We start from the raw sequence: 27115 nt of genomic DNA on the forward strand, positions 1-27115 counted from the left end.
AGTGGGATGTCCCTTCATTCTGAAAAAAAAAGAAAAGAAAAGAAAAGAAAAGAAAAGAAAACTACCCAGGTATTCCTCCTCTTCCTCATATCCTCCACTTACACCACATCCCCCGCGCCCTCCCTCCAGCCGCAACTCCCCTCTCTCGTTTCCCGGGAAAGTCGAGTGAACTAAAGGCTTGCAGATGTCTCACGGCCAACACCGAATCAAGCCCTGGCCACCGCAGCGTCTCCCAGTTTGCAGGCGGAAACCTGTGAACTTTCCGCACTGAGGGCGGGGCGGAGGTGTGGCGGGGCTTCCGGGGGCGGGCCCCAGTCTCGGTAGTCTCTTCCCGCGCCTGCGCAGGAAACCAAACCCCTGGGCCGGTGTTAGGTTCGCCGGAACCTCGCTCTCCTGACTTCTGCTTCCGGGTCGGAGCCATGGCGGTGGCAAATTCAAGCCCTGTCAACCCTGTGGTGTTCTTTGATGTCAGCATTGGCGGCCAGGTGAGGTCCAGGAAGCCACCCAGCCATGCACCGAAGGGAAACTGCAAGGGGCCAGGCAGGCAGAACTCACCCGCCCCGAGATAGCGGACTTGGGAAACTAGAAAGTGAATTTGGTCCAGAACCTAGCGACCTGTGGGACGTGGTGAGCGGGAATAGAATGGAGAGTCTTGCTCCTCCTCTCTCCCATCCTAGAGCCCCGCGAGTGGAAGGTCTGCACAGAACGGAAGGATAGGCTAAGGAGGCGGAGGTGGGAGAGATCTAGTACATGTGGAAGGGAGGAGTCAGCCCTTCAAGGTCCCTGCTCCGAGAGACCTTCACGGTCTTGGACTGAGCCTTCTGACTGTCTCCCGCCGGTTGCAGGAAGTTGGCCGTATGAAGATCGAGCTCTTCGCAGACGTTGTGCCTAAAACAGCCGAGAACTTTAGGTAAGGTGTTCCAGCTCTGCCGGATTATATATTCCAGTTTTGCCGGATTAACCGAACCAGAACTCATCCTGTAGAATCGTCAGCATCCCTCTGTCCGTCCACTCACTGCCCTTGAGATCTGATTCTTCTGGGTGTTGCTGTCTGAACAGTCACGTTTTGACACCCCCATGTCAATTTATGTTGTTAATTTGCATGCCTGGGGGCCTGGACGTCTAGCTGGCCAGCTGGTGGGCTTGCTGTCTGCAATGTCTGTGCTCTCCCCTCTGGAGGTTAGGGGCACTCACAGCTGTGATGTCATGGTGACTGAGTCCCTCTCTCTTTTCCCTTTCAGGCAGTTCTGCACTGGAGAATTCAGGTCAGTCTCATACGTGGTTGAATTATCTGCTTGTTCCTGAGGGGTGTCCTGGGGCTGCACTGAGGGGACTGGGGGACCACCATAGGCCTTGAGTGATTGCTGGTGACAGTAATAGAATGTATTATCTTGAGGGTATTCATTTGCCTTCTTTCTTCATCTCTCTTGTCCTGACCATCTTTAGGAAAATCACTTGAGCTCAAATATGTGGTAAACTGGAAAGGCTTATTGTTACCTGTCATCATAGCAAATTTCTTTCTGTTTGGCTGCAGGAAAGATGGGGTTCCTATAGGATACAAAGGAAGCACTTTCCACAGGTAAGGCCAAGACAAACCACTTGGGGCTTTTAGAATTACCTTCTTGGGGGATTAGTCTCTAGAGGAAAGTAAAACCATAGGATAATTCTTGGTTCTTGAGAAGGAATGTTTTTGTGAACTCAAGGATTGATTTGAAGATTTCTTAAAAGCCCAAATGATAAACATTGTATTTTGAAATCAATGTTAATCTAAACTACAATGACTAAATCAATGTTTTTCTAAACCAGAGCCTTATCTCACAATCCTTTGTTCTCTGTTTTAGGGTCATAAAGGATTTCATGATTCAGGGTGGAGATTTTGTTAATGTAAGTAGTTCCTTTCCTATCAAAGCTTTAGAGTCCTTCTTTTCTTTTCTTTCTTCTTTCTTTCTTTTCTTTCTCTCTCTCTCTCTGTTTCTTTCTTTCTTTCCTTTCCTTTTCTTTCTTTTTTTTCTTCTTGTTATTGCTGTTGCTACTATTTTTACTACCAGGACCCAGTCCTAAGGCTTGAGAACAATAGCCAGACTTGATGTGGGGAGGAGAGGGGAATGGGAATGCCCTTGAATGTTGCTGGCTACCGCTCACTGTACCACTAGGTGACACACATAAGCACTTTGATGGAGTCACTAGCTTCCCAGTCTCAGCCTTTCAGGGCCAGAAATGGACATTTTCCAGCATACCTGTAGAGCAGAGCTGTCAAACTCATTTTTACCAGGGGCCTCATCAGCCTCGAGGTTGCCTTCAAAGGGTCGATGTGATTTTAGGACTGTATAAATGTAACTACCCTTAACTAGGGACAAGGAGCTCAGCTCTGCTGCCGGGTAGAAACAAGATAGGCTGGGTAAAACAAGATAGAGGGCCAGATTCAGCCCACGGGCCTTGTGTTTGCCACCTGTGCTGTAGAGGATCCATGACAGATCCAAATTAATTAGTTCTGTGAAACTCACCTAGAAATCAGATGCAACTTGTTTTAACTAAATAGTAGTCTCTTCAGTGAGCTAAATGCTTATGCTCCATTTTCCTTTCCACTCCTGGTATCACAGGGCCTGAGTTTATAATCATAAGTTGATTAGGGTACAAGGAATCAGCAAGAGAGGTAGGCGGTTCTGGAGGGATATTTTCTCTCTTCACTGGGAGAGCCCAGTGGAGTAGTCCTCCGCTACTAAGCGTGACTTTCTTGTTAGAGTCTGTGTGTGTCCCCTGTAGTCAGTCTGCCACCCTTCCCCTGACCTTAGGGTTTTAAAGAGCTGTCTCTTTCCTATCTAAGTAAAGTTACAAAGTGCAGATTTTAGGCCAAATCGGTCTTTCAGATATGTTTTGTTTCAACTTTATAATAATGTAAAACTGGCAGTTTTCACCAAAAAATTCTGGAGTTTTGTTTTCTCTCTAAAGAATGGAAAAAAAGAATGTATTAGGCCCGTGTTTCTCATGCGGTGACAATTGGTTGAAATCAAATCATTGCTCCTTTTAGACAAGGTGTATTCTTGTCATTTCACTGTAGTCCCCAACACCTGCTTCCTTTGTTTATGTCATGTGCCCCCATAGGCATTTAGGTTTGCAGCCCCTAGCCACTACTGACGGTAGTAAGGCTTGGGTGACCATGCATTTCTTCATTAGCTGGTAAGAAAGGCTGTGAAGCTCTTCTCTGCCTTCTTTTCTTTCTTCCCATAGGCTCCTGTATTGCCATACTGACTTAGCAGGAACAGGACCAACTTCTTACTGGTCATTGCCAGGCTCACCCAATCACCTGCCGATAGCCCCAGGTTTAGACAATAGTTGGTCAGCCAGAAGGCTGAATATCAGAGAGAAGCAACTGCTCAGAGCCACCCTTAGAGAATTAAAAATAGAATGAGCAAGAGTCAGAAGGAGGATTTGAAACCTTCTAAAGTTGAACCAAGAATATTTGTTTTAATAATAATTTGTTTTTCATTTATTTATTTAGTTAGGTTTTTTTTTGAGAGAGGAGGAGGGAGGGAGAAAGAGAGGGAGAGAAACATTGATGTGCCAGAGATTCAGATCAGTTACCTCTTGCACACCCCCAACTGGGGACCTGACCCGCAATGCAGGCATGTGCCCTGACTGGGAATTGAACTGGTGATTTTTCAGTTCTCAGGCTGGCCCTCAGTCCACTGAGCCACACCAGCCAGGGCTTTTCTTTTTGTAAAAGAAAAGTGCAAAAAATGAAATAAGTTGTCTCTCAAGGAATAACTCTTGTCATTTTAGTTTACAGCTGCCAGTCTTTGCAAATGTATGTGTGTTGACTACAACTTTTAACAGACTTAAATCATACATATGTTTGGATTTTTTGAAGATTTTATTTATTTTTAGAGAGAGGGGAAGGGAGGGAGAAAGAAAGGAAGAGAAACATCAATGTGTAAGAGATACATCAATTGACCAGCCACCTCTCATTTGTCCTCAGCTGGCCTGCAACTCAGGCATGTGCCCTGACTGAGAATTGAACAAGTGACCTTTTGGTTTGCAGGCCAGCACTCAGTCCACTGAGCCACACCAGCTAGGGCAGATCATACATATGTTTTAATTTTTTGTACTTAGTAATTGTTTGCATTTTTCCTTGTTATTAAGTCTTCTTCCAAAAACACTTTCTAATAGTTAATTTATATTCCATAATGAACAGTGAATTTATTTGATCAACCCACTATTGTTGAAAATTTAAGTTGCTTTCTGATGTTTGCTCTGAAAATTAATTTTTGTCATTTTTCCTACTCTGGCTTCTGGAGAGCACTAGCTAATGTGATCACAGAGGATGATATGGTAACTGATCTGTCCCCTAGGTTTATTGGGAAATAGAGCCTTCCCCTGGATGAATCAGCTTTGGCCAGGAGAGTGGTATCGTGTGGTGCACACTAGGTTTCCAACAGCTCACCCACCACATAGTTTGGGAGGTAGGTTAGGGTAGCAGTCAGTTAGGTGGGTACTTTTATATGACTGCAGGCATGAGAGTCTGGGAATGGCAAGGATTATGCATATGGTCACTGTGCTGTTCCCTACTTTGTATCTTAACCTGTCTTCCTAGAGGCCCAGCTCTGACCTCTTTTACCCAATCTACAAGAAGACCTGGCCAGGTAGTAAGCTACTGGTGCCTTGGATGGGGCTTGCTTTGACTTCAGGATAGGGTCAAAGAGGTGTGACTCCCAAAGTGATCAGCAAGTGTGGACTTTACTAGACTCCAGGTGCAGCAGCTGTCCTTTTTGGCCTCTGGGCGGACCAACACTGGGAGTTGCTAATACTTCCCTTCTTTCTGCTCAGGGAGATGGTACTGGAGTCGCCAGTATATACCGGGGACCATTTGCAGATGAAAACTTTAAACTTAGACACTCAGCTCCAGGCCTGCTTTCTATGGTAAGTGAGGTCCAATCGAGACTTTGAGTTAGATTTATCGCCAGCTGGTTTCTGGCCCCCTCGTGAGGCTCAGTGCTGTCTCTTTGGAGGAAAGCAAATGCTTTTCTTCTCTTGCTCAGCCAGGACTCACCTCTGTCATGCCCACCTCTTTCTTCAGTCTGGCTTGATTTTGTTGGTTAGGGGAACTAAAACTGACCTCTGCTATGTGTTTTTTACCCTTTATTTGAGCCACGTCATGTGGCCAGGCATTTAGCCTCACACTGCTCAGTGCCCATTTACTCACACTGCCTACTGGCTGGTCGTCTCCTTTCACTCACTCCCCACTCATTGCTCTCCACTCCCACCCCCTGTCCTGGCACGCCCCTCCCCATTTATAACCCCACTCACACAGGTCACTCCTCTCTCACAGTCCCTCTGCCCACCTCACTTAAAACCGCACATCTACCCTACCCCTGCTCACTCTCCTGCATGCTCATTCCCCTTCGCTTCCCCTTATCCACTTCTGGCTCCTTGTTTTCCCTTACCCCTCCCACCTTGCTTCCCTCTCTCTCTCTAACCTCCTCCCTCCTTCCCTCCTGCTCATCACCCACTTCCTTCCGTCAGCACCCCAACCCTCACTCCCTCAGATCCAATGTTTATGTGCATGTTCCCTGCCCTGCTTGCCCACTCCACCACTTATCCACTTAGGCAGTCGTCAAGTAAACATTTGTTGATATCCTCTCTGTTTCGGGCTCCATAGTAAGGCATGAGACCTGATTCCTGTCCTTGTGTCACTTAACATCTGATGGGGGTATCACTCGTGCAAAACGACAAGTCTAGTATAGTGCAGCCCATGCAATCAGTGTATTAAGATAAGGACACCTTACTGTATGTAAGAACTCCGTGAGGGCCCCAAGGAATGAGAATGACTGCCGCTGGGGGGGTCGGCAAGGCTGCATCACAGAGGAGGGCACATCTGAGTTTTTGAAAGAGTTCTGTACCAGAGGGCATGTGGCGTAGTCAGGGGACAGACAGTGAGGAAGGTGCTGAGAAGAACACAGGATGGGAACAGCAGGTGGAGTGGACTGGCCAGTAAGAGACCCCTGGAGAGGCAGGTTGTCTGGCTCCTGAAGGGCTTTACATGGCAGAATAAGGGTGAGGTGTGCGGACTCTCATAGGTTACGGAGAGCTGTACTCTTTTTGAGCAGAGTTGACCAACTTTGTGTTTTAGAACAAAAATGCTAGCTGCAGTGTGAGTGGCACACAGGAATGGAGGGGCTGGGGCAGAGAAGCCAGTTAGGAGGCTGCCCTAATAACTGAGTGGGACCAGGAGTACAGTAAGCCCCTTCTTAGGAAAGTCAAGCTGGGAAGTACAGGTAAAGGGTGAAGTGGCTTAGGTTGGCTTGGATCTTCTCCAGGAGCATTAAAACCGCTCTGAGTGTGTGCCGCTATGTTAGCATCGATGGAGGAGTCAGAAAAATGGAAGAAAGCTTGGTCGTTACTCCCTTCAGGTTGACACTGGTTGAATTGGGCTGTCAGTATTTGGTGGCATGGTTGTTTTTGCTCCTGTCTTCACTAAATCACATGTTCCTTGGGGGCAGGGACTGGGTCTCTTTGATCTCTAAGCCCTACACCTGATACAGAAAGGTGTTGAGCAGATATTGATGAATGACTGGAAGATGATCAGAATAATGGGCAACATTTATTGAGCACTTAGTCAACAAGCACCTTATTTGCATATTTATTTTAAGCTTCCCCAGATCTTTAGGATAGGTACGAGGGAGGAAACAGAGGCACAGAGAGGTTATGGGACTAAACTCAGGGCATGCAGTCAGTGGTGGAGCTGGGATTCACACCAGGTCACCTGGCTCCAGAGCTCCACAGCGGATTCTCTGAACCAGTAAGTTGTACTGCCTCGAAGAATGAACAGAAGAGTGGCTAAGGTCAGAGAGTGTCCCCTGAGCTCTGAAAACATGCCGTGTGGCTGTTTTCCTTTCTGCTTGCTAATAAATGTTTAGACATAGAGCAGCAGACTAGATTGGATGGATGGATGGATGGGTGGATGGATGGATGGGTGGGTGGATGGATGGATGGATGGATGGATAGGATGAACTGGGACCCCTAAGAGGCCTATGCCTCGTTCCAAAGCCTAGGCCTGTTCTGACTGGCCCAGACAATGCCTTACTTTCATATATGAGGTGTTCCTGAATACATGTACAAAACCCAAAAATAATCTCATCTTACATGGGGAATTGCTAAAGTATGATACGAAATCCCTAATTAGAGCTTACTCTTAGACATTGTCTTTAATGTCTTTATAGTATATCATAAAGTTTTATTCACAGTTGAACACAGAATCAACCAATTTAAATCTAATATCCGATTAAGGCTAGTTATCTATCCAATAATTTCCAGCTTTGCATCAGTAATAGTTTTCGCAAGACCTGTGCTTTTAATAGTACTAGTACTTTCAGTTTTCCATTTTCTACTCATGTTTTTCCAAAATAGGGGAAGTGTCATAATATGTTTGTAGTTACACTGACATTGATGTAAGACAGTGCTGCTGAAACCTTGGTTTGCTGATATACAAAAGCCTAGATTTAGCACACTGAAGGCCATTCAGGAGTGTCAATATGTGATGGACAAAAGTACACTCCGTGTGGAAGTCAGATGTCTCTTTGCAAAGCACAACTCAGCATTGTGATTACAGCCTGTTCTTTTATAATGCGTTATAACTATAATGCGTTTAACTATAATGATGTAAAAATAATTTTAAGGGAGGAAAAGGGAAGGGATATTGCTATGCCTAGAAAGTTTCAGATTCTCTATTTTTAAAAATATTTTTTCTGTAAAATTCAGTAACAGGATTTGGGTATAGTGGTAAAAAGCAAATGTCTTTAACTAAATGTAGTCTTTATTTCTATCATAGCACTCGCAACTTGCACCTTCTTAAATTTTTTAAAATAACCATTCTAATAGCACAAAGCCAGTCAGACAAAACAGCTTATGGCATAGACAGCAGACCTTTCCTTGCCTAGTAGATGCTCTGTCATTGTAATTCAGTTATACCTAGTATCGGATTAAACACAGCAAATCAGGTCCCTTAAACAGTCGTTCCTATTATAAAAATTCACACTGTAGGAGAAATGTAAATTTATTCAAGCATCTAGTTCCTTGAGGGCAGAGATTGTGTGTCCAGTTTATCTCTGTATCCGTGGGTCCTAGCTCAGGCCCCGGCTCATAATGAGTGCTTGGTAAGTTTTGCCGAAAGAAAGTGTGGAGGAATCAGGGCCGCAGGCTCTTTGGAGAGTCTCACTCTTCAGCCAGCGTGGCCTGGAGAACTCATTGCAGCTACATTTGGTTTCCATCAGGCAAACAGTGGTCCCAGTACAAATGGCTGCCAGTTCTTCATCACCTGCTCTAAGTGTGATTGGCTGGATGGGAAGCACGTAGTGTTTGGTGAGTCTTGCCCCTGTCCCATGGTCCTGGCCCCATTCACCCAAAGTGGGACTTCCAAAGGAGCCATTCCCTGCACTCTCACACCAAGAGGCCCTGACTAGTTTACCTACTCTGTATAGTAGGGGGAAAGTGGCAGTGGTGCGAGGTGGGGAGATGTGTGGAAGGACAAAGGAGCCATCTGATGAAGTATATAACCCCTCGGGTGATATGTATGTATTGTGGGAGAAAAGCCAGGGTGGTGGTGCTTAAGAAACACCTCAGAGGGAGCGTCGTGCAGTGGGGCTTTGCAATCACTCAGATCTAGGTTTGAGGCCTAATTCTGCTACTGAGTGTGCTATCTGTTACCTTGGGTAAGTCATTTCACCTCCGTTGAATCTTGATTTCCTGAATTGGTGTGAGGATCAAATGAGACAATAGTGTGAGAATGAGCACTGAAAGCTGGACAGTGCTATGCAAATGAGAATAGTGAAATCCATCTCATACTCTTCTTACAGGGAAAATTATTGATGGACTTCTAGTGATGAGAAAGATTGAGGTGAGTCCTATTTCTCAGCCGTTCTGGTCTAGTACTACCTGACTAGGGTCAAGAGCTAGAGAATCCTAGAGTGGGCTTCGTCTGTTAGGCCCAGACTTCATTCATTGCCTCCATTCCATGGACTTCCTCAAGGGAAGGGAGGGGAGACCACGTGCCTCCCAAGTGTTTTTAGACTATAATTAGCCTCCGTAGTGCAAACCAAGCTATGGTCTGGAGTGGCCCCTCCACGTACTTGATAAACTCCTACTCAGCACTGCATTCAAGATCCTTCGTGACCTACCCCTGCCTGCCTCTGCCCTGCTGCCACTGCTGCCTCCAGTCATACCAGGCTACTAGCTTTTCTCACACATCACTGCCTCTTGTTCCTCCTTGCCCCTGAGCCTTTGCTCATGCTGTTTCCTCTGTGTGGGGGGCTCTTCTCCTTTCTTTTCCTCCTTCCCATTTATCCTCAGTCCAGCTCAAACAATCTTCTGTTCTGTGAATCCTTCCCTGACCGCTTTAAACAATGTTTAGTTGCTTCGTCTGCTCTGTTTACATTTTCTTATAACTTATTACATTGTTGCATATCATAGCTTTGATTTTTCAAATGTACATCGTATTTGTGATCTGTATTATGTGTTTTCCCTGTCTGCTAGGACATGGACTGTTGTCATTTCAGCCCCTGATCCCCCAGCCCAGGGGCTGGCAGACATCAGTAATGTTTGGGAAGCATGTGCAGCTAGCTGAGTGGATAGATTTTTACTGTGCTTTCTCTCTTAGAATGTTCCCACGGGGCCCAACAATAAGCCCAAGCTGCCTGTGGTGATCTCACAGTGTGGGGAGATGTAGTCCCGAGCAAGACTGAATCAGGTAAGTGTGTCTTCTCTTTCTGGTTAGGAGTCGCCGCAGAGAGGGCAGTGTGGCCTAGTGGAAAGCACCTTAGAGTGGCAGACATGAGATTGAGCCATTTCCTCTCTTGGTGACCTAGCAGAGGTCACTTCCCTTCTCCAAGCCTGTTTCCTCATCTGTCAAATGGAGACAGTACCTCTCTCTTAGGGTCCTTGTAAGGATCACAAGAGAAAGCGTTATTAGGGCACTTTACTTTTCTACCACTTTTCGGTTTACAGAGTATGAGCCTAAAAGCCCTCGGGCAGTTTCCGACAGCTCTCTCAGACGGTAGTCCCAGCTGAGAGACATGGCACCAGCTCCGGGCGACTCCCTGCGGGGCCAGCCTGAGTGGTCAGGAGACAGACCTGTCTCGCTTCTCATCGGAGCTGGTAGGGCAGTTCCAGTTCCTGACTTGTATTTGCCAGCTTCGTAGGTGAACCTGACACCCTACCCGTTCTTTTTTTTTTAATATGCATTTATTTTTAGAAAGGGGAGAATGGAGGGAGAAAAACATCGAGTGGTTGCCTCTCGCACACCTCCAACTGGGGACCTGCCCCACAACCCAGGCATGCGCCCTGACTGGGAATCAAACTGGCAACCTTTTGGTCCACAGGCCAGCACTCAATCCACTGAGCCACACCAACCACCTTCTACCCATTCTTACCACTACCTGCTCTATGCTGGGCATCATGCTAGGCATGCTGAGGGGGGCAAAAAATTGAAGAATGTCTCTACCTTTCAGGTGCTTATAGGCAGTTAGACACATTCTAAGAGGTTATCACTAGTAATATGAGTGACATTGATAAGTGTCATAGAATTCAAGGGAGAAATTCATCACTTCCAGCTAGAATGGTGGTGACTTTCTCTCTCATTTTCTTTTTTTTTTAATATATTTTATCGATTATGCTATTACAGTTGTCCCATTTCCCCCCTCATTCCCCTCCACCCTGCACACCCTCTCCCACCCACATTCCCTTCTTTAGTTCATGTCCATGTGCCATAAGTTCTTTAGCTTCTACATTTCCCATACTATTCTTGTGCTCCCCCTGTCTATTTTCTACCTACCATCTATGCTACTTATTCTCCGTACCTTTTCCATCTCTCTCCTCCTCCCACTCCCCTGTTGCTAACCCTCCATGTGATCTCCATTTCTGTGGGTCTGTTCCTGTTCTAGTTGTTTGCTTAGTTTGTTTTTGGTTTTGTTTTAGGTATGGTTATTAATAATTGTGAGTTTGCTGTCATTTTACTGTACATGTTTTTTATCTTCTTTTTCTTAGATAAGTCCCTTTAACACTTCATGCAATAAGGGCTTGGTAATGATGAACTCCTTTAATCTGACCTTATCTGAGTAGCACTTTATCTGCCCTTCCATTCTAAATGAAAGCTTTGCTGGATAGAGCAGTCTTGGATGTAGGTCCTTGCCTTTCATGATTTGGAATACTTCTTTCCAGCTCCTTCTTTCCTGTAAGGTCTCTTTTGAGAAATCAGCTGACAGTCTGATGGCAACTCCTTTGTAGGTAACTGTCCCCTTATCTCTTGCTGCTTCTAGAATTCTCTCCTTCATTTTCACCTTGGCTAATGTAATTATGATGTGCCTTGGTGTGTTCCTCCTTGGGTCCAACTTCTTTGGGACTCTCTGAGCTTTCTGGGCTTCCTGGAAGTCTGTTTCCTTTGCCAGAATGGGGAAGTTCTCCTTTATTATTTGTTCAAATAAGTTTTCAGTTTCTGGCTCTTCCTCTTCTCCTTCTGGTACCCCTATAGTTTGGATGTTGGAACATTTAAAGATGTCCTGGAGGTTCCTAAGCCTCTCCTCGTTTTTTGAATTCTTATTTCTCCATTCTTCTTTGTTTGGTTGTTTCTTTCTTTCTTCTGGTCCACTCTATTGTTTTGAGTCCCAGTTTCCTTCCCATCACTATTGGTTCCCTGTGCATTTTCCTTCATTTCTCTTACTGTAGCCTGCATTTGTTCATCTAATTTGTGACCAAAATCAACCAATTCTGTGAGCTTCCTGATCATCAGTGCTTTGAACTGTGCATCTGATAGGTTGGCTATCTCTCGGTCGCTTAAAATGGTGGGTTCTGGGGCTTTGATTTGTTCTTCTGTTTGAGCCATCTCTCTCTTTTTTTTTTTGTCTGGTCGCACCTGTTACAGTAAGGGGCAGAGCCTTAGGTGTTTACCAGGGCAGGGCACCCCAGTGGCTGGGTTGTGACATTGTATGTGGGGACGAGGTCAAGAGGGAACAATGGCAGTTGCTCCATTCTCTGTGGGACCTCAGTCCCCTCTGCTGCTTCCCCCAAGCAAACTGCGCTCCTCTGGTGCCAATTCCTGTGTGGATGGGCTGGTGTACACCGTGGGACCCTCCAAGGACCTCTCCTGTGAGGCTGGGTGTCTCTCCGTGCGACTCAACTCCCACAGGTGTCCTCAATCAGTGTCCCGAGGCTCTGTTTCCCATCACTGGGATCCTGGGTTGTGAGCACTGCCTTGCTTTACAATCGCCGCCTCACTGGGCCTGCCAGTTGCCACCCCTTGGCCGCGGTCTGCCAGCTGCCGCTTGCGCACTCAGGGTCCACCTACTGCGGTCTTGCACACCCCAGATACCTTATGCGCGCCCAGTCCCAACTCTCTCTGCTCTCTGTGCCCAACCCGCACCTGGCTGCTCATCTCCGCCCCTCCTACCGGTCTGGATGCACAGGTCTATTTCAACTTCTTGGTTGTCCGACTTCCATTCAGATCAATTTTCTGTCAGTTCTGGATGTTATTCTGTTTCTAAATTGTTATTGTTCCTATCTTGGTTGTGCATGGAGGTGCGGTGCGTCCACCTATGCCTCCATCTTGGCCGGAAGTCCTCGGAGCAGTGCCCTGGTCCCTGTGAGCAGGCTGTGCACCAGGGAGACACAGATGTTTTGTCACTTCCAAGGGTCCTGAGCTGCCCCGGTGTGGGCAGCAGCTGCAGGTGAAGGAGGTGAAGTCGGTGGAGGCGGCACTGGTCATGAGGAGCCCCGAGGGCACCAAAGCCCGGCGGGCAGGCTAGGACCTGATCAGTTCCTTGGGCCCCTGCGCACTCAGCCTCAGTGAATCCGACACCCGCTATCTCTCTCTCATTTTCACACCTGGAAAAAAATTGGAAGAATAGGACATTCAACACTCATATACATTTCAACTAGATTAACATTCTTAGTTATCATTTTGCTTTCACATTTGGTTTTTTCTTTCTTTCTTTCCTCCTCTCACATTCCCATTCCTTCTTGTCCTTGCTCTTGCCTTCCTTCTTTCCTCCCTTCCTTTCCCTTCTTTCATTTCTTTCCCATTTGAAAGCTGAAGGCTTCTTGACACTTTACCCATAAATACTTCGGCAAGCAGCTCCTAAAAACAACAACACCCTCCATAACCACAATAATGTCCAGTATGCATGTTCAGACTCCCCCACTTATTCACAAAATAACTCTTAGAGCTCTAGGAAAAGGCATCCAATCTAGGTTCACATATTTCCTTTGGTCAGTTATTAAATAACACTATATACTGTATTTTGCCATGTATAATGTACACTTTTTTGCCCAAATTTTTGAGGGAAAAATAAGGATATGCGTTATACATGAGTATTACTAATCCTGTAGCTATATAAATGTTTTTATTCCTTTATTTATGTGTATGCATTAAAAGTGTAACTCTAGAAAGCAATAACGATATCCTTATGCAAAATAATACCCTGGAATATGATCATTGGTTTTGTTTCTAAATATAAATAAATAAAAATTTGAATTAAAAAATGAAAACAAAAGATTTTTTTCCTGAAAGTTTGGGCCAAAAACATGGGTGCACATTGTATACGGGGCCACATTATACACAGCAAAATATGATAATCTCATACAGATTTTCACACAAAACAGTTAAAGTGAAAGTCCTCCCCACCACCCACCCTTGGCAATACTGCAGCCCCAGTCTCACTCCTGTCCCCAAACGTAACTTTATCAGTTTGATGTGCATCCACCACGGCCTTTTCTTTGACTAATTTTGGGAGGTTTTGTTTTTCCTAAATGTCATCATACTACAGGGTCCGGCAGAAGTAAGGCCTGCTTCAGTGTGGTTTGTTGGTAGGGTAATACTATGGGTGTAATAATTTATAGTTTTAATTTGAACATTTCACCTAAAATGTCATGTGGTGTGCTTGAGGGCGATGTTGTTATGTTACAGAATTACGTGCTTATGATTTTGTAGTAAAAAAGGGGCGTTATCTATGCTGGACTCTGTATATTGTTCATCATTGTGTTTCCATTTGGTATTATGTCCTCCTCTGTTCAAGTAAAACTATCTCATTAAAAAATAAAAAGCAGACTTCCAGCCAAAATGGAGGTGTAGGTAGACACACTGTGCCTCCTCACACAACCAAGATAGGGACAACAACAATTTAGAAACAGAATAACAACCAGAACTGACAGAAAATTGAACTGTATGGAAGTCAGACAACCAAGGAGTTAAAATAGACACGTTCATCCAGATCGGTAGGAAGGGCGGAGTCGGGCATCTGGGTGGAGAGGGGTCTCGGCACAAAGAGCGATGGCATCCCGGGCACACAAGACCACAGTGGGTGGACCCTGGGCGTGGGGTGGCAGCCAGCAAACCCAGCAAGGCAGCGATTGTGAAGCAAGGCACTACGAGCAACCCAGGGTACCATCGCTGAGGAATAGAGCGTCAGGGCACTGATTGAAAACACCTGTGGGGGTTGAGGTGTTGGGAGAGACTCCCAGCCTCATAGGAGAGTTCGTTGGAGAGACTCACAGGGTCCTAGAACGTGCACAAGCCCACCCACACGGGAATGAGCACTAGAAAGGCCCAGTTTTCTTGGGGAAAACAGTGGAAGGAACTGAAGTCTGACAGAGAGGGGAGTAGGCGCTATTGTTCCCTTTCGGACCCCGCCCCCACATGCAGTGTCACAACCCAATGACTGGGTTGCCCCACCCTGGTGAACACCTATGGCTCCACCCCTCATACGTAACAGGCACGACAAGACAAAAAAAAGTGGCTCAAATGGAAGAACAGATCAAAGCTCCACAGCAAATACAGCTAAGCAACCAAGAGATAGCCAACCTATCAGATGCACAGTTCAAAGCACTGATGATCAGGATGCTCACAGAATTGGTTGAATTTGGTCGCAAATTAGGTGGAAAAATGAAGGCTACGATAAGAGAAATGAAGGAAAATTCACAGGGAACCAATAGTGATGGGAAGGAAACTGGGACTCAAATCAATGGAATGAATCAGAAGGAAGAAAGAAACATCTAATCAGGAAAGAATGGAGAAATAAGAATTCAAAAAAAAAAAAATGAGGACAGGCTTAGGAACTTCCAGGACATCTTTAAATGTTCCAACATCAAACTATAGGGGTACCAGAAGGAGAAGAGGAAGAGCCAGAAATTGAAAACTTACTTGAACAAATAATAAAGGAGAACTTCCCCATTCTGGCAAAGGAAACAGACTTCCAGGAAGCCCAGAAAGCTCAGAGAGTCCCAAAGAAGTTGGACCCAAGGAGGAACACACCAAGGCACATCATAATTATAATACCCAAGATAAAAATGAAGGAGAGAATTCTAGAAGCAGCAAGAGATAAGGGGACAGTTACCTACAAAGGAGTTGCCATCAGACTGTCAGCTGATTTCTCAAAAGAGACCTTACAGGAAAGAAGGAGCTGGAAGGAAGTATTCCAAGTCATGAAGGGCAAGGACCTATATCCCAGATTACTCTATCCAGCAAAGCTTTCATTTAGAATGGAAGGGCAGATAAAGTGCTACTCAGATAAGGTCAGATTAAAGGAGTTCATCATTACCAAGCCTTTATTGTATGAAATGTTAAAGGGACTTATCTAAGAAAAAGAAGATAAAAAACATGTACAGTAAAATGACAGCAAACTCACAATTATTAGCAACCACACCTAAAACAAAACCAAAAACAAACTAAGCAAACAATTAGAACAGGAACAGACCCACAGAAATGGAGATCACATGGAGGGTTAGCAACAGGGGAGTGGGAGGAGGAGAGAGGGGGAAAGGGTACAGAGAATAAGTAGCATAGATGGGAGGTAGAAAATAGACCGAGGGAGGGCAAGAATAGTATGGGAAATGTAGAAGCTAAAGAACTTACGGCACATGGACATGAACTAAGGGGGGGAATGTAGGTGGGAGAGGGTGTGCAGGGTGGAGGGGAATGAGGAGGGGAAATGGGACAACTGTAATAGCATAATCAATAAGATATATTTTTAAAAAAAAGTTTTTAAAAGCCCTGGCAGGTGTGGCTTAGTGTCTTGAGCAGATTCCCAGTCAGGGCACATGCCTGGGTTTCAGGCCAGGTCTCCATTGCAGGTGTGTGACAGGCTACTGATAGATGTATCTCTTGCATGTTTCTCTCCCTCTCTTTCTCTCTAAAAGTTAATAAATGAAATCTTTAAAACAAAAAAGCCCCCCCCCCCCCAAAAAAAACGGCCTTTGTGGGATGGCTCAGTGGATTAGAGCGTCATCACCATACACCAGAAGGTTGTGGTTCGTGCCTGGTTGGGGTGTACGTGGAAAGCAGCCAATTGATGTTTCTTTCGCATCAATATTTCTTTCTCTCTCTTTCTTTCTCTCTCAAATCAATAAATATATCTTTGGGTGAGGATTAAAAAACCTAACATAATATTCTGGGAGATGTTTGTAGCATATAGTTTATTTTTCCTTTTTCATTTTTAAAGATTTTATTTATTTTTACTTTCAGAGAGAGGGGAAGAGGAGGAGAAGGAGAGGGGGAGAAACATCGATGTGCAGACGTGCGAGAGAAACATCGAAATATCAATTGGTTGCATCTCACATGCCCCCACTCAGGGTCCTGGCCTGCAACCCAGGCATGCGCTCTGACTGGGAATCAAACTGGTGACCCTTCAGTTCACAGGCCAGTGATGAATCCACTGAGCCACACCAGCCAGGGCTGTTTTTCCTTTTTCTTAATGATATGAATAGTTATGCATTCTGAGTCTTAGTTCTTTGTAAGTTATGACTATTTTCTCCAAAAGTCTTAATTCTTTATATGTTGTGACTATTTTGTCCAGGATGTAGTTTAAGAAAAATTTGGCAGTGTGTTGCTTATCTGAACTTTGCTTATATTCTTTGTTGAACAGAAGTTCTAAATTTTGACAAGGTAAAAATACCAGTCTTTCCCTTATGGCTTTTGTGATTTATCTTGTGTAAGAAAGTCCTTACTACCTCAGATCGTAGTCTTCTATATTCTTGCTAATATTTCTTTAGTTGTATTTGTATACTTACAAAATTATCTTAGAATGTATTTTTCTCAATTTTGCCTTTTTTCCCAAATGGATTTCCAGTCAAATTTCAGACTACTTTAATGACTGTTTGTACCTCTATCTGTGACTTATTTTGTGTTCACAGCATCTGGCCCTTATAGGCATTCAGTAAAATTTTGTTGCACCAAGTTAATAGAGAGAGAGAGAATGTCAGGCATGTTAGGCAGGGAACTGCTGTGAGCAAATCCTGAGGCAGGAATGCACAAGTGTGTGCTGGGAGCTGCACATGGACCTCTTTCTTGTCCAGCCAGATGGTCCCTTTCCAGGCCTAGCTGACACCTAAGCTTGCCCTTCTGCTCGGACTGGGGCCCTCGGGCTCACCCTGTATCCCCCTTGAATAGCTGCTGGCCATTCCCTCCCTTTCTCCCTTAGCTTTTTGCTGTAACTAAAGTTGAACTCATAGGTCCTTTTCCTTCTAAAGACTGACCACTGATTACTGCCAGAGGACAGAAGATAAAATAAAGAAGATAAAAAAATAAATTATTTATGTTTTGGGCCTCTTGTCTATATTTTTCTGAGTCCCTGACAGAAAGTTACTAGATATCCTTGTTGGGGGTTTGATTTCTGACGGTGGCGGTCATCAGCCCTCCCTGCCTCACTCCCTGTTAGCAGAGACCATATAACCTTTGCCCCCGTGAAAGCCCCCCTTCTCAGCCCATAGCGTAAGCAGAACAAATTCCATGGGGGCCGTCATTCAATGTTCCCGAGGCCCTCAGGACCAGAACTGCCCAGCAGACATTCCTCTCTGCGATGGAGAAAATGTTTATGGCTGTGCTGCAATGGTCGCTTCCAGCCAAGGTGACAGTTGGGTACTTAAATTTAAGGAGCCACATGTGGTGGTGCCAGTTCAGACACCTAGTCCTGACTTGCTCAGAATTGCATCTTTCGTAGCTAATACTGAGGAACAATATAATGAAAGCAGTTATCAGTTATTGAATACTTCTTATGCTCAAATATTGAGCTAAGAATTTTACTTGAATTATCTCACTTAACTTTACCAAAAGTCCTCATCATAGGTTTTAAGGCACAGGTGGCCAACACAAGGCCCGAGGGCTGAATCCGGCCCTCCACCTTGTTGTATCCGGCCCAGCACCTTGTTTCTACCCAGCAGCAGTACCGAGCTCCTTCCCCCTGGTTAAGGAGTAGTTACGTTTATACAGTCCTAAAATCACATTCAGCCCTTTGAAGGCAACCTCAAGGCTGATGAGGCCCCCGATGAAAATGAGTTTGACACCCCTGTTTTAAGGTGTTAGGGAATCTACATGGCAGTGTGACCTAAATGAGTTCCAGAGATGGGAGCCCCTCCTTGGGTTTCTGAGTAATGTCATTTGGGAGAAAGTAAGGAAAAGAGGAGAATAATTCCTCAGGCAACAGGGTGCCATCCCATCCCTCTTCCCAGCTATAAGGTTACAAGCATCTCTAATTCTGAGAGTCCACCCTGTTCCAATCGGAAAAGACCTAGGAGGAGATGATCTCTTGGGGGCACTGGTTTAGCAGGAATCTACTGCATTCGGATCGAGATGTCACCTAATGATGCACTTGAGGCCTCGCGCCCAGGCCCTGAAAATATAAGGAGCTAGAAGGTGGGTGGGGCCGCTTGATCCACTGCAGCTCCCTGTGAAGCGTGTCCTTTCAGAACTCTTGTGTTTTGCCTTAGACCCTGAGTGTGGTTGTAGTGAAAATGAAGTTTTCTGTACAGTCTTCGATGTAGGAACCTTGGTTTTATGTCGGGGTCCTTAAAAGCCTTTTACGATAAATTTGGATGCATAAAGGAACCTTGCCCCTCAGGAATCTCCTGCCGTAGTCTGAACTGTGTTCTTTGCTGCTTACAATCACATGAGGGCTGGTGGAACCTCTGTTTTAAAAGCCTGAGAGTCTCTTGGAAAAGGGAGTGGCTGTTGGCTCTGGCAGCCCTGCTAGTCTGAATTACTGACCACCTCCCTGTGATCCCCAAACCTGGTATGTGTGGCCAGCAGTAGAGACTTTCTTTAGTTCATTGAACCCCAAGTTCCCAAAGAAAAAGAATCACTTGGGGACACTTGTTAAACCTACTAATTCCCAGATCCCTCCCCTGGAGAGTTTATTTAACATTTGCATCTGAGGAAAACATCCATAATTAGCACAACACATAATTTTACAATTATAGCTTATAATGAGGCATTATTGAAGTTCAAATAGTGATTAGGTTACAATTAATTGTGGCTGTGGGTGGTGGATACAGGAACAGTTGTGCAGGCGCTGTTTGGAAGGGCTGAGGTTTAGGACATGGTCTTTCCCATTGCGGGATTACCTGTAGACGTGATGGGTGCTCTCGGAGAATGAGCGTGAAAGACATGCGGTGGCACATGGGCTGGTCCTCTGTTCTACAACTCAGCCCTAATTAATTAAAATAGGTCCTGTGCTGGGCGATCACTTCCTAAGGTATGTAACTGTCTCTAATCCCTATGCTGTTCGCCTGGAAGTACTATAATACTGTCTGTCATTGGTCATTGAAAATAACATTTTCTTACACGATAGGCCCCTTGCTGCAGACGAGGCTACAGATTTGAAAAGCCCAGTTCCTGCCTTCAAGGAACGCATGGTCTCTTGGGAAACTTGCAGTCACAGACAAGAAAGCACGGGACTGCAGGTTTGAGGATGAAGTAAGGAAAGCAGGAGTGCCCGTGTCTGACTGACTATGTGGTTTGGGAAGACTGCGAAAGAGACAATGCTTCAGCTTAGTACACCAGAGAATAGCTTGTCAGGTGGCTGAAACTGGGGGAGGCACTCCAGGCAGAGGGAACAGCAGAAGCCAAGCACACCAGAAGGAAACAGCAGGAAATGTGTGGGAGATGGCAAATAATTCAATATGGCTGAAGCAGGAGGGTCTGAAAAGCTGACAGAAAGAGGTGAGGCTGGCTGGCAGAGGACAGGGCTAGCTGTGAGAACCAGCACAGGCTGAGGGGCCCCTGCGCTGTCCTGGGGGTGGGGGTGAGCTGCAGGCAGTGTGTACGTTTTTTTTCTCCCCGGAGTCAGGGTCGATTGTGCCCCTGTAATTCTCAAAAGGGGGCCTCATCTTCCAAAAAGAACCAAGCCAGTAGGAGCCCCAGAAGATTTTGAGCAGGAGAACATTGTGACTGAACTTTCTCAGAAGTTGATTCTGGCAGCAATGTGGAGGACGAGGTGGAGGCCAATATGGTGTCCCCTGTAGTGGTCCAGGCCAGAGGAAAGAGGTTCCACACCAAAACACTGGTCTTGGGAGCACTGGAAATTTGGTGGCAAATATTTGCATTCCTGTTGTGTGGGCCACTGTTTGTCCCCTGCCCTGAACAACCTGAGATTAAATCAAGCACAAGAGAAAAAGATGAAATTAGGAAATGTGATAAGCATGAAACGCTGCTGGTGAAGCATAGTATACTGTTTCCAGCAAACTTTCCTAGGCAGAAGGAGTATACTCTGATGATAAAAAGCATCATGTACTGAGTGCATAAAGCAGTAACATAATCGTTTATTATCAGTGTACATCATTGCATGTGCTGCGCTTTTATAAGACTGGCAGTGCAGTGGGTTTGTTTACACCAGCAGTGTCATGAACACATGAGTAATGGATTGTACCACAACGTGGCAATGGCTACGACATCACTAAGCAATAGGAGTTATTCAGCTCCATTATAATCTTATGGGCCCACCACCATACATGCAGTCCATGGCTGACCGGAATGTCACGTGGTGCGTGACCATACAGAGGCAAAGCCCCTTATGTCATAACCAGGCCTTACACACGTTGAGGTACCCCTGTCAATGGAATACGCTAGCCTTAAAAAAGAAACAGGTAGATCTGCATGTGTTGGCGGGATTTCCAAGGTAAATTAAGTGAAAATGTCAAGATGTACTACATTATATAAGCCATGATACTATTTATTTTGAATAACTATTTCAGAAATTTGTGTAGTGATTCATAGCTAACTGTTAATAATGGTTACCTCTGCAGAGTAGAGATAGCAAAGAGACTTTCTTTTCAATTTATATTGTCCTATATATCCTTGAATTTTCTACATTGAACACATATCTCATAACAAATACATACCATATATATATAGTTTTAACTAACCCTAGTGCCCCCAGCCCCTCCTGGGAGCATGTGGTCAACATCACTTTGAATCACTCCCAGTTCCTCCCTCTCCTCCCCGCTGTGCTCCGCCGTCAGCAGCCCCTCCTGTGAGCTGCCAGTACTTGGTTCATCTCTCCATCACAGCATTTCACACAGGTGTGTCTGTCGAGTTTCCTCTAGACCGAGAACTCCTCAAGGCAGGGACCACGCTGACAAACACAGTGCCTGGTCTGTGACAGGGCTTAGGATCTGGAGCAGCATGCAACTTACAAAGTGCATTTATACATTTTTGCACATTCTGCATTAGGGTCCAGAGTCCAACTTCTCTTTGAGCTTCATTATGACACCAGGGCTCCCTGTCCTCTGGAGGAAGAGGGGTGTGGCCACATTCATAGGGAGGGGAACAGTGTAGTATCTGAGTGTACTCACCGTGTTCTTTTAATACAGCTACCTCCAAGGCCATAAACAGGGTGTGGAATTTCCTTTCTCCAAACCCTGGGACCAAAACCTGCAAGTAAAAGAACTGCTGTTTGTTCTGCAGCTGCATAGAGTGCCAAAGAGCCTGGCAAAAAAAGACACATGCACCCTGACTGATGGTCTCAGTTGGGCCATTGTCCTGTTACCGGGTTTGATCCCTGGTCAGGGCTCGGGCACAAGCGACCCCTGGTCCGGGCACATAACGAGAGGCACCAACTGATGCTTCTCTCTTGCATTGATACGTTCTTTCTCCCTTCCTGTCTCCCAAAAAGACATGTGCTTTGGAGCCAGTATATTAGAAAGTCCCATCTCTGTCAAACCATTAAACCCCTGGGGACCCTAGTTTTCTCCTTTGCTTAATTGTACAATGTACACTGCACAGAGTTGTGAAGGGTAAATAATGAGATAATATGCTTGGTGGAATATTTTCTTCTTGGTTCTTGTATAACATACTTTTCAACTTTGCTTGGGAGAACGTAAGGTCTGGCCTATGTAAGGAATCATGTCCTGGCTGGTGTAGCTCAGTGGATTGAGTGTGGAGTGTGAATCAAAGGCTCACAGGTTCAATTCCCAGTCAGGGCACATGCCTGGATTGTGGGCCAGGTCCCCAGTAGGGGGAGCGTGAGAGGCAACCCACATTGATGTTTCTCTTCCTTTTTCTCCTTCCCTTCCCCTCTCTCTAAAAATAAATAAATAAAATATTTTTAGGAAATAAAAGGAATCACACCAGTCTTTACTCTTTTGGGACAAGAGGATCAGGAGTATAAAGGTGGGAAAGTTGTCCCATCGAAAGTCCACTTCCAGTCCTCTGAGCTGCTTATCTCTTCCTTCGCAGACGTCTGGGTCTCCGCCATCATAGGGCTGCCCGTTCTCTGGGCGATGCTCTTGAGTAAGATAATCTGCACTGGTCCCTGTGTCTGCTTCCTGGCCTGCCGATGCCCTGTTTGATCAAGAGACCTTGGAAGTATCACAGATTGAACCCAAGATTTTCCCTGTTTTTCAACTGTAAATAAAGGTGTGTTTGTTTGTTTGTTTGTTTGTTTTGGGGGGGTTGCTTGTGTGTGTGTGTTACTGTCATGACAGCCCATCTCCTCACACCTTAGCTGCAGCGCTCGTAGGTGCACAGCCAGTGTGGACCTGAGCCAGACCCTCGCTATGTAGTTGATGCCTCAACTTTACAAATAGTGGTCGCAGTCCCCTCTTATGTTCAGGCTGAACAAGCAGAAAAGGCAACGCCCTAGGGCAGACGTATTCCAAGGATGTTCCCAGTAGGGTCAGTTTGGTTGGTTCCGAAGCCTGTGGGAAGAGGGTCACTAATGCTGGATATTATTGGGTGGGAGGGTGTATCTTGATCATGATGAAGCGGGAATAATTTAGTCAAAAACCTTGGCTTGAACCTTGGGTCATTTTTTTTAATGGTTGAGGTCCTGAGAAGTTCACTGCCCCTTTCAGATCGCCAGTCTCTTCATGTACAAAATGGGGATGAAACACCTGTCTACCTCCTAGCATTGTTGAAAGGCTCGAAGAGAATGGAGGTAACTTGTAGATAGTAACATGCCTCGAGAATGTTAGTTTTGAAAGGCAGTGACCCATACAAAAAGTTCCCACTGAGAACAGCGTTCAAGAGGTGAAGAGTTCCCAATGTCTATGTTCTCCCATTTCTACTTTCTCCTGGCTCAGGGATAGGATGACTCATAACTCCTGGCAGCAGACGGCTGCAGCTGCAGAGATAACAGAGAGCTGAACTCTGTGGCAGAATTGAACCTGGTTAAAAGTGCCATTTCAGTGCACTGGCAGGGAGATACAAGGGACTTATAGATATTTGCAACTCTATAGCTGAGTAAGCAGTTCAGGGGACCCAGTGAAAAAAAGAACTGTGATTAACTATATCAGCTGGGACCCTGAGCTGGTGTTCTGGTGAGGGGCCATTCGATTGGAGGTGGTTATACTTGACACCTGCCTTCTCTGCTGGCCTCTGTCCAGGGCACTAGGGCTGCGGAGATGAGTGAGATGTGGCCCGTGCTTGGGACAGGAGATAGGCGCAGTTTTGATACAATGTGGTGAGTATTAGAATGTGAGCCCTTCTAAAGGCAGGAAATTTGGCCGGTTTTGTTTTTTGTTTTGTTTTGTTTTACTGCTGTGTCCCCTGCACCTAGAAGAGGTAAGCATCTAGCACCTGGTCAGTGCTCAATAAACATTTGTTGCATGAATGATAATGGTACGTACAAGATGCTGTGGGAGCAGAATGGAGAGACGGCCTGAGAAAAAGAGATACCATTTGAGGTAAATATTGACAGATCAGAATTCGTCAGGAGATAAGGGTGAAGAAGGCTTTCCAGGAAGAGGGAGCTGGGTTCTTGAGCCAGAGTCTGTTAGAGATGGGGACAAGGTGAAAGTCATTTTGTAAAGGAGATTGTTGGAATGAACCCCCTTCTTGCCTTTCACATCACTTAAAAATAGGCACTGGAGTTGTCTAACGTGTGGTCACCATGCTGGGCAGTGTGAGCTCTCGGGACTGGGCGACTGGCACAACTGCAGAGTAGAGAGCTCCCGCTTTGGAATAGGAGATGAATTCTGGCATGAATACTCCAAGTGCTTCAGAAGCACCTCTGCAGTAGTAGAGAGGTGGCTGCAAGGAAACTGGTAGAAAATAGCTCTCATCTTTATGTCCTCTAAACACGAGAGAGCTTAGCGAAGTAATTGGGTAAGTGATACTTTTTTAAGTAACATTTTAAAGGCAAATGTTACAGAATTTATATTTCTGCTAGAGAAACCATCTCCTCAAAACAGTTACATAGGGAAAGTTGCTCACTTATTTTCACAGGTGCTGTTGCCATTGTTCTGTCTTTGTAACTCTACTTTGAGAAAAAGCTTTCAAGCCTATACAGCACACTTTCAAATGTCGGCAGAACTGCCTTTTGAGGAAACATTGTTTTTTTAGTAGTCAAAAGTCATCTAGAACTGGAACAGAGGAATAGCAGCTCTGGAATCCACCTACTTCTCTCCATACATCTTGTTGCAGCTGCCCAGATGACCTCCCTTCTGCCAGTACTTCCTTCTCCGGGCCATTTCCTACGCCATCTCCCTCATTTAACAGATTTATTCAGGTATTGTGTCTCCTGTACTATGCTAGGTGCTCCAGGAATTCAGTCTAGCTGGGAAAATTTAACTAGTACAATACAGTGTTAGGATAGGAAGGTCTCAACCTAACATCTGAGACAAGTCCTAAAAGATGAAGAGTTAAGCAGGCAAAGGAGAAATGCAGAGTGTTACAGATAGAGGGAACAGCAAGTGATAGCCCAAAGGAAGCAAGGGCTAAATGATCACCCAGAAGATTGGACAAGGAATGTGGAAGAAGAGTGGGAGATAAGTTTAGAGAAGTGTATGCAGTCCTATAGACCACAGTAAGGAGTTTGAATAATCACTGGAAGATTTTAAATGAGACAGTGTCATGATCAAATAGATGTTTTCTAAAGAACACTCTGGATGTGTGGTGGGGAATATCAGAGTAAGAAAGAAGTAGAGAGATTGGCCGGGAAGCCACAGAAGTTGCTCTAAACCAGGGGTCAGCAGATTACAGCTGGCTGGCCGTCTCACTCTCTATTTTCCAATGGCTCGTGAGCTAAGAATATAGTGGTTTTTAGATGTTTAAATAGTTGAGCCCTGACTGATGTGGCTCAGTTGGCTCAGTCATCCCACAAAGGAAAAGGTCCCTGGTTTAATCCTTCCTGTTGGTCAGTGCACATGCCTGGGTTGCAGGTTCTCCCTGGTTGGGGCGAGAAGCAACAACTGATCAGCGTTTCCCTCTTTTTCTCCCTCCCTTCCCCTCTGTCTAAAAATAAATAAAAATATTTTAAATGTTTAAGTAGTTGAAAAAATTAAACGGTATTTCATGTCATAAAAATTATATGAAACTCAAATTTTAGTGACCAGAAATAAAGTTATTTAGAAGACAGATTTACTTGTTTACTGATTGTCTATTGACTACTTTTAGGCTGTAAAGTTGAGCAGTTGAGAGAAGATCGTCTGGCCTGCAAAGCTTAAAATATTTATTACCCAGCCCTTACAGAAAAAGTTTGTCTATTTCTGCTCTAGGCAAAAGATGATGGTGGCCCACAGTAGAGTAGTGGCAGGAGGAATGAAGAGATCAGAGGATTTTAGGACAGATCCAGGGAGGTCTTTATTAAGTGGCTTTGGCAGGCCTAGATGATACTAATGGGGTGAGGACTGCTGTACCAGCTTCCTGTTTCCCTACTTCCATGTTTGCCCTCCTACAACCCATCCTCCACTGAGTATGCATTTTGTAAAAATTATGCCACTCCCTACTTACAACTCTAAATTAGCCTTCTCACTATTGCCCTTAGGATAAGTTTCAAATAAAGTATCCCTAATTTGACCCTGCCTACCTCTACAACCCAGTGTCTTCATTCTAGTTTTATTGAACTTTACTTGCTTTTTCACCATCTATTCTAGCCTGTAGGATTTTACATAAATCTCATGTGCCTGGAGTCGGCACTCCACCTTCTCCATTTCCATTCCCAAACTGCTTTGTGATTTTGCCACGCTGGAGTGTTAGGTGTTGAAATTTCTGCTTTCATCCCTACACCGAATTTAGCAAGGCAAAAACTGGAGAACTAGTCCATCCCCAGGAGATCGTAGATGCTTAATAAAGAAGGATGACGGTGGAGGATTTCAGCTACACCATGTGGCAGCCTCAATTATAAATCGTTTGTGAAACATGGATAGTAATCCCTATTTCACGTGGCTACTGTAAGAATGAAATGCAATAAAAAATGCCTAGCTTGCTCAATAAACGTGATTTGAAAATAAATATGATTTGTGGCCAATACAAAAAGATGTGAACGCTTAACAAGACGGTCCTTAACGTGCCTGGTAAAACGGATGGGAAGGCAGGTCTCAATGGAGTACACCCCGCCCTCCACCCTAAATATGCAGAGTAGGGGCTGCTTGAGAGCCTGCGAGGTCCCCCCAAGGTGACTGCTGCGCCGAAAACGGACGCTCCTTGAATGCATAGGTTTAAGTCTGTTTCAGAAGCCCTCCGCTGTTCCGCGAGTACACGGCCATTGTAGAAAATACGACTCTATCCGCAGTAATGGTCTGAGGTCACGACGACCATATTTGGAGCGGGGAGGGTGGGAGGCCTTCTCTCTACGCGGGGCTAAAGTGTCGGCCGGCACTCCTCGAAGCCCTCTGGTGACTGGGCAATCCCAGCTCAGGCATTCGACCCTGCCTTTCCTACCACCAGCCACAACCCTGGATGTGTGGCCCGCCCGACCATGCTACCTCCTCGTGAAAGTCACGTTCTCTCTGCCCGTCCTCTGGGGTACTCTATGGTTCTCGTGGTGACTCTAATTCTAGTTCCGGTCTCTATGGCGGCGGCGGAGGCAGGAACGGTTGTAGGTCGACCGAATTAGCCGCCTAAGAGCCAATGAAAGTGGAGGAG

At 45.5% G+C, this 27115-nt stretch overlaps 1 protein-coding gene across 6 annotated transcripts; it reads left to right on the plus strand.

The window, feature by feature from the left end:
* The first annotated feature begins 353 nt into the window (after nt 1-353).
* Nucleotides 354-26470, plus strand: PPIH (peptidylprolyl isomerase H). Of its 6 annotated transcripts, XR_004903159.1 has the most exons (11): nt 354-485; nt 846-910; nt 1242-1265; nt 1535-1579; nt 1842-1884; nt 4825-4917; nt 8268-8355; nt 8850-8890; nt 9650-9739; nt 24593-24758; nt 26125-26470. XR_004903159.1 is itself a non-coding variant. In XM_036025870.1 (10 exons), the coding sequence occupies exons 1-9, from the start codon at nt 420-422 to the stop codon at nt 9716-9718; spliced, it is 534 nt and encodes a 177-aa protein (XP_035881763.1). In that variant the 5' UTR covers nt 354-419; the 3' UTR covers nt 9719-9739; nt 26125-26470. The 6 variants fall into 6 exon arrangements, 5 of the variants coding, with proteins under 5 accessions (XP_035881763.1, XP_028368198.1, XP_035881765.1 ...); XM_036025870.1 differs by lacking the exon at nt 24593-24758; XM_028512397.2 differs by lacking the exons at nt 24593-24758; nt 26125-26470 and adding an exon at nt 22487-22685.
* Nucleotides 26471-27115: the final 645 nt, after the last annotated feature.

This window comes from Phyllostomus discolor, chromosome 5 (genome assembly GCF_004126475.2).
Source record: "Phyllostomus discolor isolate MPI-MPIP mPhyDis1 chromosome 5, mPhyDis1.pri.v3, whole genome shotgun sequence".
Taxonomy (NCBI): Eukaryota; Metazoa; Chordata; class Mammalia; order Chiroptera; family Phyllostomidae; genus Phyllostomus; species Phyllostomus discolor.

Excerpts from the sequence above, each read along its gene's own strand:
- PPIH (XM_036025870.1), top strand. The coding sequence starts at position 420 with ATGGCGGTGGCAAATTCAAGCCCTGTCAACCCTGTGGTGTTCTTTGAT. Across the intron at positions 911-1,241 it reads AAAACAGCCGAGAACTTTAG|GCAGTTCTGCACTGGAGAAT; the intron begins GTAAGGTGTTCC and ends TTTCCCTTTCAG. Across the intron at positions 1,266-1,534 it reads TTCTGCACTGGAGAATTCAG|GAAAGATGGGGTTCCTATAG; the intron begins GTCAGTCTCATA and ends GTTTGGCTGCAG.